The 15817-nt window shown below is 36.9% G+C and overlaps 1 protein-coding gene across 6 annotated transcripts in view; it reads left to right on the top strand.

Moving 5' to 3' along the window:
• The window catches only part of Lama2 (laminin subunit alpha 2), a 553946-nt gene that overhangs the window by 486079 nt on the left and 52050 nt on the right, over nt 1-15817 (top strand). For all 6 annotated transcript variants that reach the window (XM_063232872.1, XM_063232874.1, XM_063232873.1 and 3 more), the window contains 5 exons: nt 1664-1846; nt 5610-5764; nt 10293-10436; nt 11337-11470; nt 13353-13512. In XM_063232872.1, coding sequence (XP_063088942.1) covers nt 1664-1846; nt 5610-5764; nt 10293-10436; nt 11337-11470; nt 13353-13512 — 776 coding nt within the window. The remainder of the gene's footprint in view (nt 1-1663; nt 1847-5609; nt 5765-10292; nt 10437-11336; nt 11471-13352; nt 13513-15817) is intronic.

Raw genomic sequence — 15817 nt, 5'->3', positions numbered from 1 at the left:
AAGATAGAAAATGATATCACAGAGTTTTATTGGATCATTGAACAGAACTGTTTGCAGTATCATTGTTGGAATGTCCACTTTACAAGCGTTAATTTTGTGACTTGAACAATTATTTCTAAGATGACAATATGTAATCCATTAACGGGTGATTTCCTACTGTTTATTTTTTTTCTGTAAATCTGTATAACTCGTACCCTTTCTCTGCTTTTTTTTTTCTTTTCTCCTTAAATAAAACTAAAAAAAAAAAGAAAGAAACATCTTACACTCTATTGTCCCCCAAGTTTCAACCCAAGAACTCTTTTATTAACGTAAAGGATGCAGTCATACATACACTGTCCTCAAACACCACGATGTACCACCACCAAGTCCCAGTGTGTTACAGTCCCTCCGGTGACAGAAGACAACCTACTGCCATTCCACACAGCTCCTAGGAAAATCTAGTTCCATCTGCAGCTTTTAAAACTGTTAGTGGTCAAAACATGTTCACACTATCTTTCTATTTGAACTACTTGAAGTATTCGCTTGATTTTGGTTTCTAAAAGTCTGTCTTCTTTTAAGGTTGTTATTTTTATATTTTCATACTGTAATACAATAACAAGGGTTATAAGCATTTGTTGAATGCTTACTTAGGGCGCTGTGTAAATGTATGTGATTGTTATACCAATCCTGTGAGGTGAATAGCGTCATTGCCCCCACTTTCCAGGTACAAAAAAGAGACAGAGGACACAGAAAGCCATTGTTTAAAGTAGATTTGTGTAACTTAACTGGCAAAATGAAGATGTGTTATGTAGAGGTCCAGATTTCCCTCACTCAGTGAAATCATTATATACTGAAAACTTGTTTTAAAAAAACACTAATTGTTCAGATTTTCTTGTCGCCTCTTGGATAGTGACTATAGTAAGGCCCCTACTTAGGAACAGCCCATTAGATTGGTTCAAAGTACATCTCATTTATAAGTCAGACAAAGTCTCATACACCTTAGAAACAAATATATAATGTAAAGCATTTTTTAAAAACCCAGCACACTCACAAATACTGTAAATAAACTATTTTTGCTCTTGCAGTAACCTTAAAATCATAAGGTAGACACATGAGCTACTTCCACGATCATTCACATCTACGAATGTTCATAATGCAAGGTTTCTTTGTATCTGTGATAGTTCACTCCTCAAGTGTTTGTAAGTCTGGGACTTACTATACCTAGAAAATCTATACCGAGAGCAAATACAAGTATACTAACACATAGTCTAACACTCCTGAAAAGGTCTCTCTATCCTGAAGTTGAAACACATCCTCCTACTCAGGAAATGCAGATTAAGTCTTAAGCTTAGCTGTGCTGAAGCTATACGGCTCATGGCAAATCAATTTCACTCTTTAATATGTTCAGCAACAAATCACAATATGCCCTTACACAATGAACATTTAGAACACTCACTGTGCTATTTTAAGAGCTAATCAGGTATTCATAGCAAAGGTCCCAGAGAAAATTTAATTTAGCTAAAAATTTGCTTCATTTGTTACAACTGAATGAGACGAAGTTCAGCCTTTCCTGCCCTAAGTGTGTCCCTGAGGTCAGCCAGGCGCAGCTTCACTGTGACCAGCATGGATTAAACCACCACTCTAAACCCTTTGTTTTGTTTCTGGTACCTTCTTCTGCTGACAGACACAGCTGCTAAACTGCAAGCTGTTAAGGACAAAGCCAGACAAGCCAACGACACAGCCAAAGCTGTACTGGCCCAGATTAAAGACCTCCACCAGAATCTTGATGGCCTGAAGAAAAATTACAATAAACTAGCAGAGAGTGTGGCCGAAACGAATGCGGTAGTGAAAGATCCTTCCAAGAACAGTAAGCTCTCGTGTTTCACGGGATGATGTCACTTATTTCTTCATGCTGTAACCACGGGTGCTAGACTCATAAATGGCAGAGCTGGGGAGCACGTGGGTGGGGTGGTCCTGTCTCTCCTTTATTCCTCACGCACCACCCAGGTAGAATCTCAGTCTCCTAACTCTGGCTTCTGCCTTTTTCAGCTACATTTGTTCATCTGAAAGGAGATTTAGAATTCTCATTGTCTGCATTATATGTGGTATCAGGCTGCCAAATACTTTTGAATCCATTAGTGTAACTGAAAACACATTTGTACTCGGGAAACTATATACTCACAATTGGCCACATTTCCTGGGACATGGAATTCAAGAACACACCCATTAGCAGGCCATTTAGAACAGGGAATAAAATATCAATTTGAGAAACATTAACATTGGAAAATTTTTGTAATTTATTGTTTATGTTCCAAGTTTTAGCATTTCCAGGGAATAAAAATAAAGCATGTGTGTAGTTTATAAAGATTATATATTCACATCTCTTACATACTATATCAAATTATATTGATTCAATAATAATTTACTGAGAAAATCTGGAAGAATTTAAAATGATAATTTATATTGTTAGTTTTATGTAGTGGATAAACATTTTCATTTTAATGTCTTATTTTCTGGTCCATCAAATGATAAGACATTATTTTGGAGTATGGCTTTACCCCGAGAGCTGCTTGGATTTTTGTTTTTTCACTTCCTAGATTCTAGCCCTCTTCACATATCATTTGCACATGTTAGCAAAATATCTGTGCAGCCCAGTAACACAAACACTGGTTCTGACATCGTGTGATATGCAATCCAGAGGCAGTGGGATTCAGAAAAGGGCACCTGATTTTAGCACCGTCTCCTCCATTTGCGTGCCAAGGATGTGCTGACAGACAGACAGGAACCCATTCTGTATAACTGCAGAGATCAGGACTCCTGTGACACGGGTTATGGGGACTCCTGTGGCCCCTTTGTGAGCGAGAAAGAGCCCAGACCTCTGATACGTATTCAAAGCTGGGAACAGCACCATTCCTTCCAGGAAGGAAAAAAGGGAGATATCAATTTTTTTTAGTTTATTTAAATATAAACACAGATAGAGCTTCTTCTATAGTCCAAAGATTCCATTTGCATAACCGGATACATGCCACATCGTGATATTTCCAATCAAAATGAGGGAAAGATGCATTTTTATGGAAATATTGCTACCTATTTTATCTTTTGAAACATCCTTTTATTCTATTTTAGGTTGACTCACAACCAGTAATGGCTTTTTGATGATAACTTTTTTCTACTTTATCTACTTTATCCTCCATTAACAGAAATAATTATCTATCAATATTAATTAAATTTTCTTCATTTTCTACTTTATTAGAACACTTCATTCAATATGACCAACTGCCTGCTACTGAAATGTTTTGAATACTTTTATTTGATAATGTTTGTGTAAAATGGGGTCCGTTGCTCATTTGTATCTCTTGTAAAAAAAAATATAGCATTTTGGTGATAGTTGCTTTTTTCGGTAATATTTACAGTTCCTCATGAACTAATTTCTAATTTCTCTGTTTTACTTCCTCATGACATTATCTGCAGAAATCAGTATGTATATGTTGACTCCTACACCATTAAGTAACCGTTATTCTATGTTCTCTGCCTATTGCAAAGTGCTAAGCTTCGCATGGCCTCCTGTTTTGGTACTGCGGTCGATGTCACTATGGGATTCTTTCCACTGTTGTTGTATGAAAGCTGGATATAAAAAAGGGTCTTCCTGTATATAAGTTTAGTACTTGGATATATTTGTTATAAAATGTTTTAATAGTATTATTAAAAACTAGTGAAATGTCTGAAAAATACAATTGACTTAACCAAATAAAGCTTTTAAAAGTCAATTAATTAGAAAAGTAACAGAATTGATAAATCCAAAAGGTAAACTTTGGTGGTGTAATTAACAAGTCAAGTGATTGGCAAGTTTAAGCAAGAAAAATAAAGCACAAAATAGGCCAAGTTCTAAAGGACGTGTAACAACCGAGGGGAAGAAATTTAGCATATAAAAAAAGTACTTGGTGAGGTTTTATGCTAACAAATTTTAGTTCCTAAAATATATAGATAATCTAGAAATTTACTAACTTATCAAAACTCATTTTTAGAAGTGATTTTAAAATATACCCCTTAAGTAATTAGGAAGGAAAATGAGAAAGTTTTCAAAAACTACTATAAAAAGAAGCATCTGACTTAATACCACAGATGACTTACTTTTCAAACTCCAAGAAAAGTCCCGTGCAGCTTAGATTGCCCCCAAATGTAGAGGAAGGGCAAGACCCCTCCACAGGCCCTTTTGAAGCATTTACTATAAAAGCTTTTGAGAACACTGCTAGGGCCTGCAACTTCTTACCTAAGCCTAAGCAATCTTTGCTTAACTACTCTTTCTCTTTCTTATGAATCTAAATCTAAATCAGTATTCCTTGATTCTAGAGTAATTTGTAGACTATCAGAATAATGGTGGAGAATTAAAGGAAAGAAACAAGTGAATGTTTTATTTAAAGTGTACAAAACAGCAGGATAACTGTAGTTATGTCATTTATATGTAACACTAGATACCCTGCACTTGAGGAAGAATATACTCAGTTATTGATTTAGTAAGGTTAATAAACTTATGTCCTTTTGAGACACCACTAACAATACAGGTCCCATTTATGAGCATGAGTTGAAAATTCCTACTTGAGAGCCTTGTTGAAAAATAACTTCCCTTCCTTTGGGCCTGCTTAATTCTATCCTGAGCCATAGAAGAGAATAGTTGTAGGTGTGATGGTCCATAGGCTTGCAGGGCAGGTAGCCTTGGACATTGAAGAGTTCTACTTTTTCATCAGGGTCACAGGGACAGAAAGCTGAACAATAAACATTTAACCTGATGATAAATGATGTAGTTGGATATTACCACCAACATCCCAAGGAAGGATACGTAGCTTTGCGTTTGTTATGTGCCCACTTGTAAAAAGCACACACTGAAACTCTATGGATCTGTGATAACTTTCAGCTATCTTAGGGTTGAAACTTTTGAAATTGCCAGGATTCAACTTTTTTTAACCTACAAAAACAGTGATTTAATATCATTCAAACTCATATATAGCCCAGGACAATCAACTGTTCTTCAAAATGAAATTGAACTGCGGCTTGGAAGATTTAATTAAAGTCTAACATAGGCCTTCAGTCTGAGGGTTGTTCAACATCGAAATGTTCTTCAAGCCACATTTTGATAGCTTTTCTCTCTAGGATGTATAAAGAAAGACAGTGAGGAAAGGAAAAAAAAAAAACAATTTGTGCAAGAACCTTGATTACAATGAGGTTCAGACTGGGATAGACCAGGTGACATTTTCAAGATGCTGTCATTTTCCGGCTTCTATGGCTGAAGTTCTGTTCTATAAAGGTCAGCTCTTTGGCTGCAGCTCAGAATTAAGCATTGAATTAAGTTCATCTTTTTTTTTTTATTGAATTAAGTTCATCTTATCTTCTGCCTTCAATGCTAATTTTCACCTAAATCACAAAGCCCAAAACTTTTTCTAATGGAACTGCTTGCATCTCAAGTGCAGTATTCGCATTGTGCATTTGCCAACACTCTCTGCTTGGATCATCAAGGCCTTGCTTTATGCCGTGAGCAAGATAATATTGCTTAACTAAACACACTGCTGTGTTCGTTTCTGTGTGTGTGCATGTGTGTGTGTGTGTGTGTGTGTGTGCAAACATGCTCTGTGCAGTTACAGATGCAGATGCCACTGTGAAGAATCTAGAACAAGAAGCTAATCGACTCCTAGATCAACTCAAACCCATCAAGGAGCTTGAAGATAACCTAAAGAAAAACATCTCTGAGATAAAAGAACTCATAAATCAAGCCCGGAAGCAAGCCAATTCTGTAAGCGATTTTTGTTTTCACAATCAATAACTGATTATATCTGTTAATATTATCTCTAGAAGGATTGTCACACATACACACACACCGATATATCCTGTGTAATGACCTTTAGTTCGCTTTTTTGAGCCTTTACTTTAAAGCTATGTGCAGATGGAAGAAGGAAATTTTTCTTTATAAATTACAAATGATCATTCAAGGGAATGATAATCACCTTAGTGGTTTAAAAATTGAGAATCCTAGTATATTTTGTTACTGTTCGAATATAATTTTCATATCATAGAGGAAAAAAGACATATATGCAAGCAATTCTTAAGATAATGCAGAAATACCATACCAATTACATGGGCCAGAAGTACTCTAAAAGGAAAGGTCCCTTCTAGTAGGTCAGAAGACAGCCCAAGGGAAAGAGTTTGGGCCAGGACTGGAAGTGCCCTAATCTAGGTAGAGGGGACAGGGAGAGGGAATGTGGGAGGGCATTCTGAGATGAGGAATGGCTTGACCCAAGGCAAAAGGTGAGGTCATAGTGTCTGCTTGTGAAAGGCCATTCTGTTTTGTCATGAGATACTGAGTAAAGTGAACATTAAATTGGAAATGTCAATGGAAGCCAGGTCTTATCTGTGCTGCAGTGATAAATTAATCACAATCTATTGTTGGGTAATAATTGTATGTAGGAGGAATCCCATTGGTGAAAGTGTTTGAGTATGAACACTTTAATCAGAGTGCATCAGATTTATGCTTCCTGAGTATCAGTCTAGAAGAACTCTGTAGCATGTGAGAAAACCTAGAAAGGACACCCTAACTGTAGCTAAAAAAAAGTACATGGCATACCATTTCACTATGTGTTTTAACAGTGATGTCTTTAAAAAAAAGTAATTATAAATATTCTCTTAGGAATCAGACATTCAGCCACAGTCTTTGATTAATCACCAAATAACATAGGGAAATCTGGACATTTGTATTATTTCTTCACTGTAAAAAAGCTAAACATCTGCCAAAATATTCATCGCTTGTGGATTCTTTCCTCCTCCCTCATAGAAAGAAAAATTTGTGACACATAAGTATATTATGTACCTGTCTCATAGTAAAAAATACATGTAAAAAAGATGTTGGATAATTCTAGGAAAATTTTAAATATTTTGCAAGAAGTTGCAACAAAATGCTTTATTTTTGTTAGATTTTAGGAGCAGCTGTTTTTAAACGAGTTTTGTACAAACCAAGGATGATACTTTTTGAGTTGTCATAGAATTTCAACTTGGCTTAAGTGTCTGGCTATGATTCTAACATATATTTGATATGAAAATTAAGAAAGATATTTCTTAATTAAAAAATTAAAGACATTTATTTTAAAGTAGCTTTCTTTGGGATTGTTGATTCTCAAATTGAGTAGCTGATACTCTTTAAATGAATGTCCTAGTTGCTGCTCTAAAAATGCAGTGAAAATCCAATAGATATAATGAAATACTGAGTAAAAATTAATTGAATTCATGATGATTTTATAAGGAATAATTGTTATGTAAGAAATGCCTTAGAAGTACCAAATGCTTAGTGATTTCTTTTAGAAACCTCATTAAGGAGTTGCATTAGAAATACAATGACTGATAGAGCCAAAGCATATTTGTATTTAGAAATTTCTCCCCTTTTATCAGAGGGATATATCCTAGAAATTTTTTCTAAATAAATGTATAGATTTGATTCCCATTTTAAGTTGCTCAAAAGACATATCTATAATTGTGATTCAAAACACAATGTATTTGTAAGGAGAAATGAACTACAAATTGATCACCAACAGTAGGCATTGCCTGTATTTTTATGCACTGAGATTATATTTAATTAGGTACTGAGATTATGTTTATATTATATTTGAAACCAGAAAATAGCAACTACAAATTGTTTTTTACATGTGTAAGTAAGAATTGAGAAGTAGGTTATTTTTATAAGATTAACTGCTGGCATATTAATGGCAATGTCATTTTGTTCAAAAACTAAAATTTCAAATATGCAAAATATTCCATAAAGTAGATTACTCGTAAATCCTAGTGGCATTCAATATGCTTGACTTTAAAATAACCACTTTGTTAGACTGAATTCTCGAGATGGGCTTCATAGTTCAACAGGCTTCAGCACTGGCGCGCTGCTGGACGCTCTGATGACCCCTTTCCAGCCCGCAGTCATGGCATCTCTGGGAGCTCTGCTAGGCATCTAAAACCAAAGTCTGAAACTCATCCTGAGACTAAACAGTCACACGCTCCCTAAATACCCAGCCATTCCTTCTCTAAACAGTAACTGAGTCTTGTTTAATCGTGTTCTTTAAATAAACATGACTTGTTTGTGATTAAACCTGCCACAAGATGGTCCCAACACCAGGCTGTCAAGCATTCATGAAGTGAAGACTAAGAGCTACTTTGACTACTAATGGATCCCCAGTGATTTTATGTCCATTTCGTGGTTCAAACTGCTCATGAATTACAGTCAGATCTTGATGCCTTGTTCTCTTACTGTACCAGTGGCACCTGTGCCTCAGACATTAAAATTGCTCAACACCTAGGTCTTCAGTGACAATGGTTTGGGAACCCTTGCTGTAAATTCTTAAAAGCTCACCAGATCTGACACCATTTTCTGAAGAGTAACAATAGGTGAAGACTATGTTTTCCCTCCCTGCCCTCCACTATGTGGTCTTTCTCTTGCGTGACTTTATCCTTTTAATCGTGTGAGCATACATTGTCAGCTTCCATTGCACAAGGCTATGCTATTAACATCTGGAGTCAAAATTGTACATTTCCTGCTTAAGGTTTTCTAAAATTCTTTTTGATTCACCTCCTCTCAGCTTCATATGTAGAAGAAAATGTCCATCATTTGGAAAGCAAAAAGCCAACTTCCTCACTGAAAACCATACTATCAGGAAAGGAACCTCTCTAAACAGTAGAGCAAATACTCTGGGCATCAGGGGTCACCTCCCCTCCCCACACATCCTGAATCCCTCAGATAGGAGGCTGGGAAAACACTGAGGGAGAAGACAAGGACCAGCAAGCAGCCTCCAAAGTGGATTCCTTTTGTTAGTCCACCTCCAGGCCACTACACACAGAGCCTCAGGAATGACCCTCTTCTCAGATAATAGCCCCTACTTATTTCTTTCCCAAACAGTTTCCTCTGAATAGAGATGCATTTAGCTTAGCAGCTCACGTGAGGAAACACCACCACCTAACTATGTGCACTGTGCTATGGAGTCCATAGGAGCTGCCACCAATCTGCTGGATTCTCAGACATTCCCAAATATATGTGCATTTACCTGGATATCAGTGCCCCAAAGCATTCCTCACCTCTGCCTTTTGAGTCCAAGCAGTTTACAGCTACAGCCTCCTCAGTGTAGTCTTTGCCCTTGCTGAGAGCCCACTGTGCTCCCTACATCCACAGCCCAGTGAAATTCTTGGAGACACCCTCTTGTGGCATCATAATATGGAGACTAGGCCATGTGGCTTGGACTTTGCAAAAGCATTTTATGGGAGTAACAGGAATGCTAGTTACTAGGGATGTTCCAAATGTGCAAACTAAACAAGTAAGGAAAAGTATCAGAAAAAATGGGAAAATATAAATTTACTGCATGTGAGGACCAGTATTCTTCTGGAATCTAGGGATTGGAATGAGTAGCAAAAGAGGTTTTGTATCTTCTCTCTCTGCCTCCCACTTCGAGTAGCCATCAATCAGCAAAGTAACCACTTCTGTGTGAGTTCAAAGAACTACACCGCTGTCCTGAAAGCACCCTTTTCTGTAATTCTGTACCTCACCAAAGGAAATTAAATCCAATAATGTAATTTGTGATTGAAGGAAGACTCCCTCAGTGTAAGCTAAAACTGGAAGGAACAGTATCATTTGCTTCATATAGGAATTTCTTTCTTAGCAATTTATAGTAATTTTTAAAGTACTATTCAAAAGAAAAAGGAGCTGTTACATATATTAGTAGTGATAACCACTGGAAATTATTTTCATCTTATTTCCTGGAAACTTAATAAAAAAAGGTATAATTTATTCTGCAATGTATGTTCTGAGAGGAATGATTAATATTCTTATTGTTAGGCCATCTAGAACAAAATGTCTTTGTCCTGTTTCATCTGTAAGAGAAAGAGAGGGCCAGTAATTTCCTCAAGAAAACTGGCTTCCCTAGATTTATTCTCTCCTTTAAATGATACCAAAATTGCTGAAATTTGAATTACAAAATTTCATTAAGCAACCATCATAAAGATCATTACCATTAGCTTCTTATAAAATCTCGTTTGGAAAAGTGTGCCTGTATTCTTCAAGGAGAAACACAGAACATTGAACAGCTCATTGTCAGAGTTCTCATGGAGGGCCCTTCTTCGGTGCCTTCATTAATGAGTATAATGAGATCTGCATATGGGCAGCTAATGATACTTTGGGGTGATTGCAAAGGAACTGAAAGAAAAAGTGATGATGGCACTATAATTGTTTGGGAGCTACCTCAGACTGTCTGAGAGATTCAGTCTTTGGTCTTTGTATCTTGTTTTTCTTAAAGATCAAAGTATCTGTCTCTTCGGGTGGTGACTGCATTCGAACATACAAGCCCGAAATCAAGAAAGGAAGCTACAATAATATTATCATCAATGTCAAGACAGCGGTCGCTGACAACCTCCTTTTTTATCTTGGGAGTGCCAAATTTGTAAGTTTAATGTGTGGCTTTTCTTTAGACTTTTGTATATATGTGGAGTCAGATGATATCCTGGCCCTGAGAAATGCATGGAATCCAGTACCACGTTCCCCAAACTGCTTTGCAGACTTGTAGAGTCTTACAAAGTTCTGAAGTGTCAAATAAGCAGGAGGAAAATCCTCTGTGGGTACTCAAGCACTTTACTTTCATTTGTCAGTATACTAACATTTACTTTGGATCATATTTTTAGATCTATCTGTTTAAATAGAAAGGCTAATAAGAGTAAAGCTTTTTTCTGTAATCCCAGCACTCAGGAGGCTGAGGTAGGAGGATCGTTGCAAGTTCAATATCAGCCTGGGCTACAAAGTGAGCCCAAGGCCAGCCTAAAATGCATGGTGAGACCCTGTCTCAAAAAGACAAAAAAAAAAAAAAAAGAATAAAGCCTTTTAAACATTTTTCAAACAAAAAACTAAACTACAAGAGCTTGCATAATAATGAAATGAAAATAGTAAATTGCATACTAATTTACTATTGATGAATCATCTTCTAAATCATGTTGAATTTTTACTCAAATTGGACTCTTACCTATAAAAATTCACCCATGAACTTCCACCTGTTTCTGTTTGAACCACTGGGCCTTGCCCGAGTGTGGATCTTCCATACAGATGACTTTGCAGGAGATCAGTCAGGGCATAAGTGAATACGTGCCATTTCCCTCAGAAGCTCGGGGTCACTTTGGGTTAAACTATCACAGATACACCTTACAGCTAAGTCTTTGCTGAAAATAAGAATGAATGCCATTATTTTACATTTCTGTCAATGGCACCTGTTGCAGTGGACTCTTCTGTCCTTGCACCTCTTTCCGAGCACTTTTGTACATTTTAACAATTGTTTTTTATGTCTCTGCACCAGACGGACTTTCTGGCTATAGAAATGCGGAAAGGCAAAGTAAGTTTCCTGTGGGATGTTGGATCTGGAGTTGGCCGAATCGAGTATCCTGACTTGACTATTGATGACACCTATTGGTACCGTATTGAAGCATCGAGGTGATTACTCAAAATACATGAAGATAATTGAGTAACAATTTTGAAATAGTTTTTCAGGTTATGAGCGAGCTGCTATTCCATTTCAATAAGACAACTGTGGATGAATGAATATACACGTATTTCAATTTTGTACATTAAATGTAAATGTATAAATGTGTGGGGGTGAGTACATCTGTCATACCTCTTAGGTGTTTACAAAGCTTCAAAGTACTCATCAGAGGAAGCAGTCAATTTATGAGTCCTTCAACTGCCATTTGGTAGGAATTTGCTGCTTTAGTTGGTTTTAATCATCTTATATCCCTTGAAAACAATAAAAAGCACTGACACTCCTCTTACTAGACAGGGTTCAGGCTGTAACAACTGTCATTATTGCTTAGTATACAGTTCCTCTCCTAATCTACATAACAACCATGCCTACAAGCATATGCAGTGTGAAAACTTTAAGATCTAAGTATGGTATGTTAGGGTCACACTCCATAATAATAATTAAAATGCAAAGTAATAAGGGATTGGAACAGTAATTCTGTCTCAGAAGCTTTGAACCAATCATGACTTTCAGACTGGATGTAGCTCGCTTACACAACCATTCCTGGCCTCAGTGCTTTCCACCTTTTCTCTTCTTTTTCCAGTTCTCATCTCCCTAATAAATCCTAGCTAGCAGTTGAGTATACGGCTAAGGGTCTAGGGCTAGAGATGAGGCTGATCAGAAATGAGAGAACAATCAAAGAACAAATAGTTATTGAATTGGGATAAGGGTCCATAGAGTTTGATTCTCTTTGTATATATTTAAATTTCTTACAAGAAAAAAATGGAAAGCAATAGCAAAAAGCAATAGTTTTATTAAAATATTCAGCAAAAATTGTGTGTGTGTGTGTGTGTGTGTGTAAGAAAAAGGGAAACAGTATGCTCACATATGTAGAAGTGTTGGGAGTTTTAAGTGTTTTAGTGCATTTGAAGACATTTATTCTCACAAGGTACACTTATTCTATCAGAAAAGATTCATTTTGTTTAAGAAAGACGTTAGTTGACAAAATCGTTCTTTTGTTTCCGTGTATTTCACTTAACACTGCCTCCTCCTCAAAGATAGATTGCCAAAGTGAGACAGCAGGGAAAGAAATGTGACACTGACGCTTTGTTGTGACTGCTTGTCTCAAAAGACACACCAGGCTTTCATATTTAACAATTCATGGAAATCAGTCACTTAAAAAAGAAAATGAAATGAAATGATAATAGCTTTCAAAGTTCTCTTAATTGAATTTAAAGCTGAACTTCTACACAATTTGTATACACAGTTCCGAAGACTAGATAATACTCTGTATGCAGTGTCCAAACAATAAAAGACGTATCATTCCAACAAGGCTGCTTCAGCAGATTTGTATCCAAGATATTTATAAGGAATTTTAGGAGAAATTATGCAGCTTGTACTGCAAAACAGTGGCGCATTTGGGGCTCACTTGCTGAGTTAAATTAGACAAAATACAAACTAAAGTCCTATAAATGTGTTTCAGTCGTGTGTGTTGGAAAGTACTAAATTATTATGTAAAGCAATTTGGTTTCCACTTGACCCAGAATAGAGCAATTCCATCAGCTAATGGCTGCTGTGTCATCTCACATCCTATCAGTGGACACACACAGAATCAGAACATGCTGCTCATTTGTCCTGGCAGAATCTGATCAAAACTATCTAGCAATGATCAGACTGAGTATTGATGGGAGAGTCAATGCCTCTGGAATGTTGAAATCTACATACCCAGTTTTCTCTAAAGTTTTCTCGAGCAGCTCTGTATAGTGTGTATCTTCTCAACCTCAAGTGCACAGAGATAGGACACACAATTCATTTTCTGTATTGTCTTCCTCTCCATTTCTGCTTGTACCCTTGAAGAACGGGGAGAAATGGATCCATTTCCGTGAGAGCCCTGGATGGACCCAAAGCCAGTATTATGCCCGGTACCTACCACTCAGTGTCTCCCCCGGGCTACACCATCCTAGATGTGGATGCAGATGCAATGCTGTTTGTCGGCGGCTTGACTGGAAAATTAAAGGTAATGTGCTTTTCCCCAGCTCTTTGATTTCATCCTAACAGACAACACCTGGCCTGATTACTCAGGGAGAAGGCGTGAGACAGCTCTGCAGTAACTTAACCGAGTTTCACTTAACTCATTTTTATGAAAACATGAATTTATTTTAAGTAACAGTTTTTCTCTTTCAATTTTGGAAATTCAATCTCAAAACACCTCTTCATATGCTTATGAATATTTATTTAACTAGTTATTGTCCTGTCCTTTTCTGTGGCATCCGTTTCTTTTTTAAAATCTTGTTTCAGTTGCCTCAAGAGTAGTATTTTTTAAGTACACCTCACTTTCAGAATCCATGCATGATTTATAGATATGAAGTGTTATAAAGTCCATACTCACATCTAATTAAAAGATTTATGAATACCATGGGAAATATCACAGGAGGCATAAGCTTTTGAATCATGATCTGGTTTTAAAAGTTTTCGAGTTGCTCTTTGCTCATTCTTACAAAGCAATGCACTTAATATTCATAATTGCTTCGTGACAGGCTCCTGTGCATTTCAAATTCCAGAGTGTCTGCATGCTAAAGAAGCTTATGTTGATTAAATAGAATTAGCTGTTGCAAAATGACCTGTGGGTGAGATGCGAGAACACAATCAAATATAATAGATAATCCTGAACTTGTCGGAATCACCCTGGGACATGATAGTCAGAAAATGTGAAAAGCCTGGGTGATCCCAATTTAGGAGAACTCTACTTTCATGCAGAGTGAGGCTCCTTTATTTGCTTTGTGTGTGAGATGTGACACTAAGTATGGAAATTAATTCTGTAACACACTAAAATCATTCTCACCATGGAGCTACATGTAAACACACATGGTGCATAATAATATAGTCAAATTGCCAACTTTTCCTGTTTCCTACAAAGATAAATAGAGGAACACCACAGTGTGGTACAAAACCCATTCATTTTGAAATCAAATCCAGTTGTATCTTAATCAATGTAGGCTGCTATAACAAAAATATGATAGAGCTAGGAAGCTTATAATATAGCAACAAATACATTTCGCACAATTTGGGAGGCTAAGAAGCCCAAGATCAAGGTCCTTGCAGCTGTGCTCTCTAATGGATCCTCTTCCACATGGAATGTGCTTTACTGCTGCACCCTCACATGGTAGACAGGGAATTGTGTTCTTTTGGGCCTTTTGGTTGTTGTTGTTACTGTATAAGTCACTAATCTCAGTCATGGAGGCCCCAACCTCATGACCTTACCACCTCCCAGTTCTCAACAGTCGGGTTGGAAGTTAAGATTTCAACATAAAATTCTGAGCAGAATACACTCAAGCCAAAATAGAATAGATAGTAATATCCTCCCCATTCAATGATTAAGGAGTGTGAAGAAAACAGAATTTAAATATCTTGATCAAGGTCAGACAATACTTAGGGACAGAGCTTGGATTTGAACACAGGTTAACAAGCATAGGAGACTCTGGTCCTAAATCACCGTGCTTCCTAACCATGAAGAGGAATGAGGTAAGTGTATAAAAATACACGACAATCCCTAAGCCATGGTGGTCATACCTTGAATTATACTTCCAGGAGTTACTATGCAAATATCTGGCTGAAAACAACTTTATATTAGTCTCAGAAATAAAAAGACAGAAAAATAAGTTCTATAGAAAGATTTTTTTTTTATCACTTAAGCTCAAAGTTTCAAGGCTCCTAGAAAAGGCTGCAAAGAAATAAGTAAAACAATTTTCTGATGAAAATTTAAATGAGCAGGGAAGTTTCTCAAGGATAGCATTTCAGGACTGAAGGACACACAGAAAACCCAGGAGAATCCACAGGTAAGAGAATCAACCTCTGGAAAATTAAGAGGCTCCAGCCAATGATGGAGCTTTCCAAGGACCACTGTGACACTGGCACCAGCGTTCTCTCTGCATGGCCACCACAGTAGGAAAATACTCATGTGATAAGTTTGATCTGAAGTTACAGCTTTTTTCCAATTCAGGGACCATCTTCTTATGTTCATTCCAAAACCCAAACACCCCAGACTGTCATTTTTTTCAGACAATTCAACTAAATGTAGATTAGCTTTGACATAAGAGTTTTAAAGTTATAAGCAGCAGAATGTACTATTTATGTGTAACCTGCCAAGACTAGAATAAGCAGTTATCTGAACTAAATTACCAGGACCTCTAGAATGGGCTGGGTAGTTTCCTCTTTTGTGATGATTCTATGGATCACGCTTCTCTGAACTGGCATTCAATGCATACTTATTGAGTCCCAGAAAACAGCACCTACCTGGTGCTTTAGTTTTCTAGTTTTCCTGG

Source organism: Cavia porcellus, unplaced genomic scaffold (assembly GCF_034190915.1).
Source record: "Cavia porcellus strain 051 isolate PalLab524CR breed Dunkin Hartley unplaced genomic scaffold, mCavPor4.1 scaffold_22, whole genome shotgun sequence".
Lineage (NCBI taxonomy): Eukaryota > Metazoa > Chordata > Mammalia > Rodentia > Caviidae > Cavia > Cavia porcellus.
This window is presented reverse-complemented; position numbering and strand designations above follow the sequence as displayed.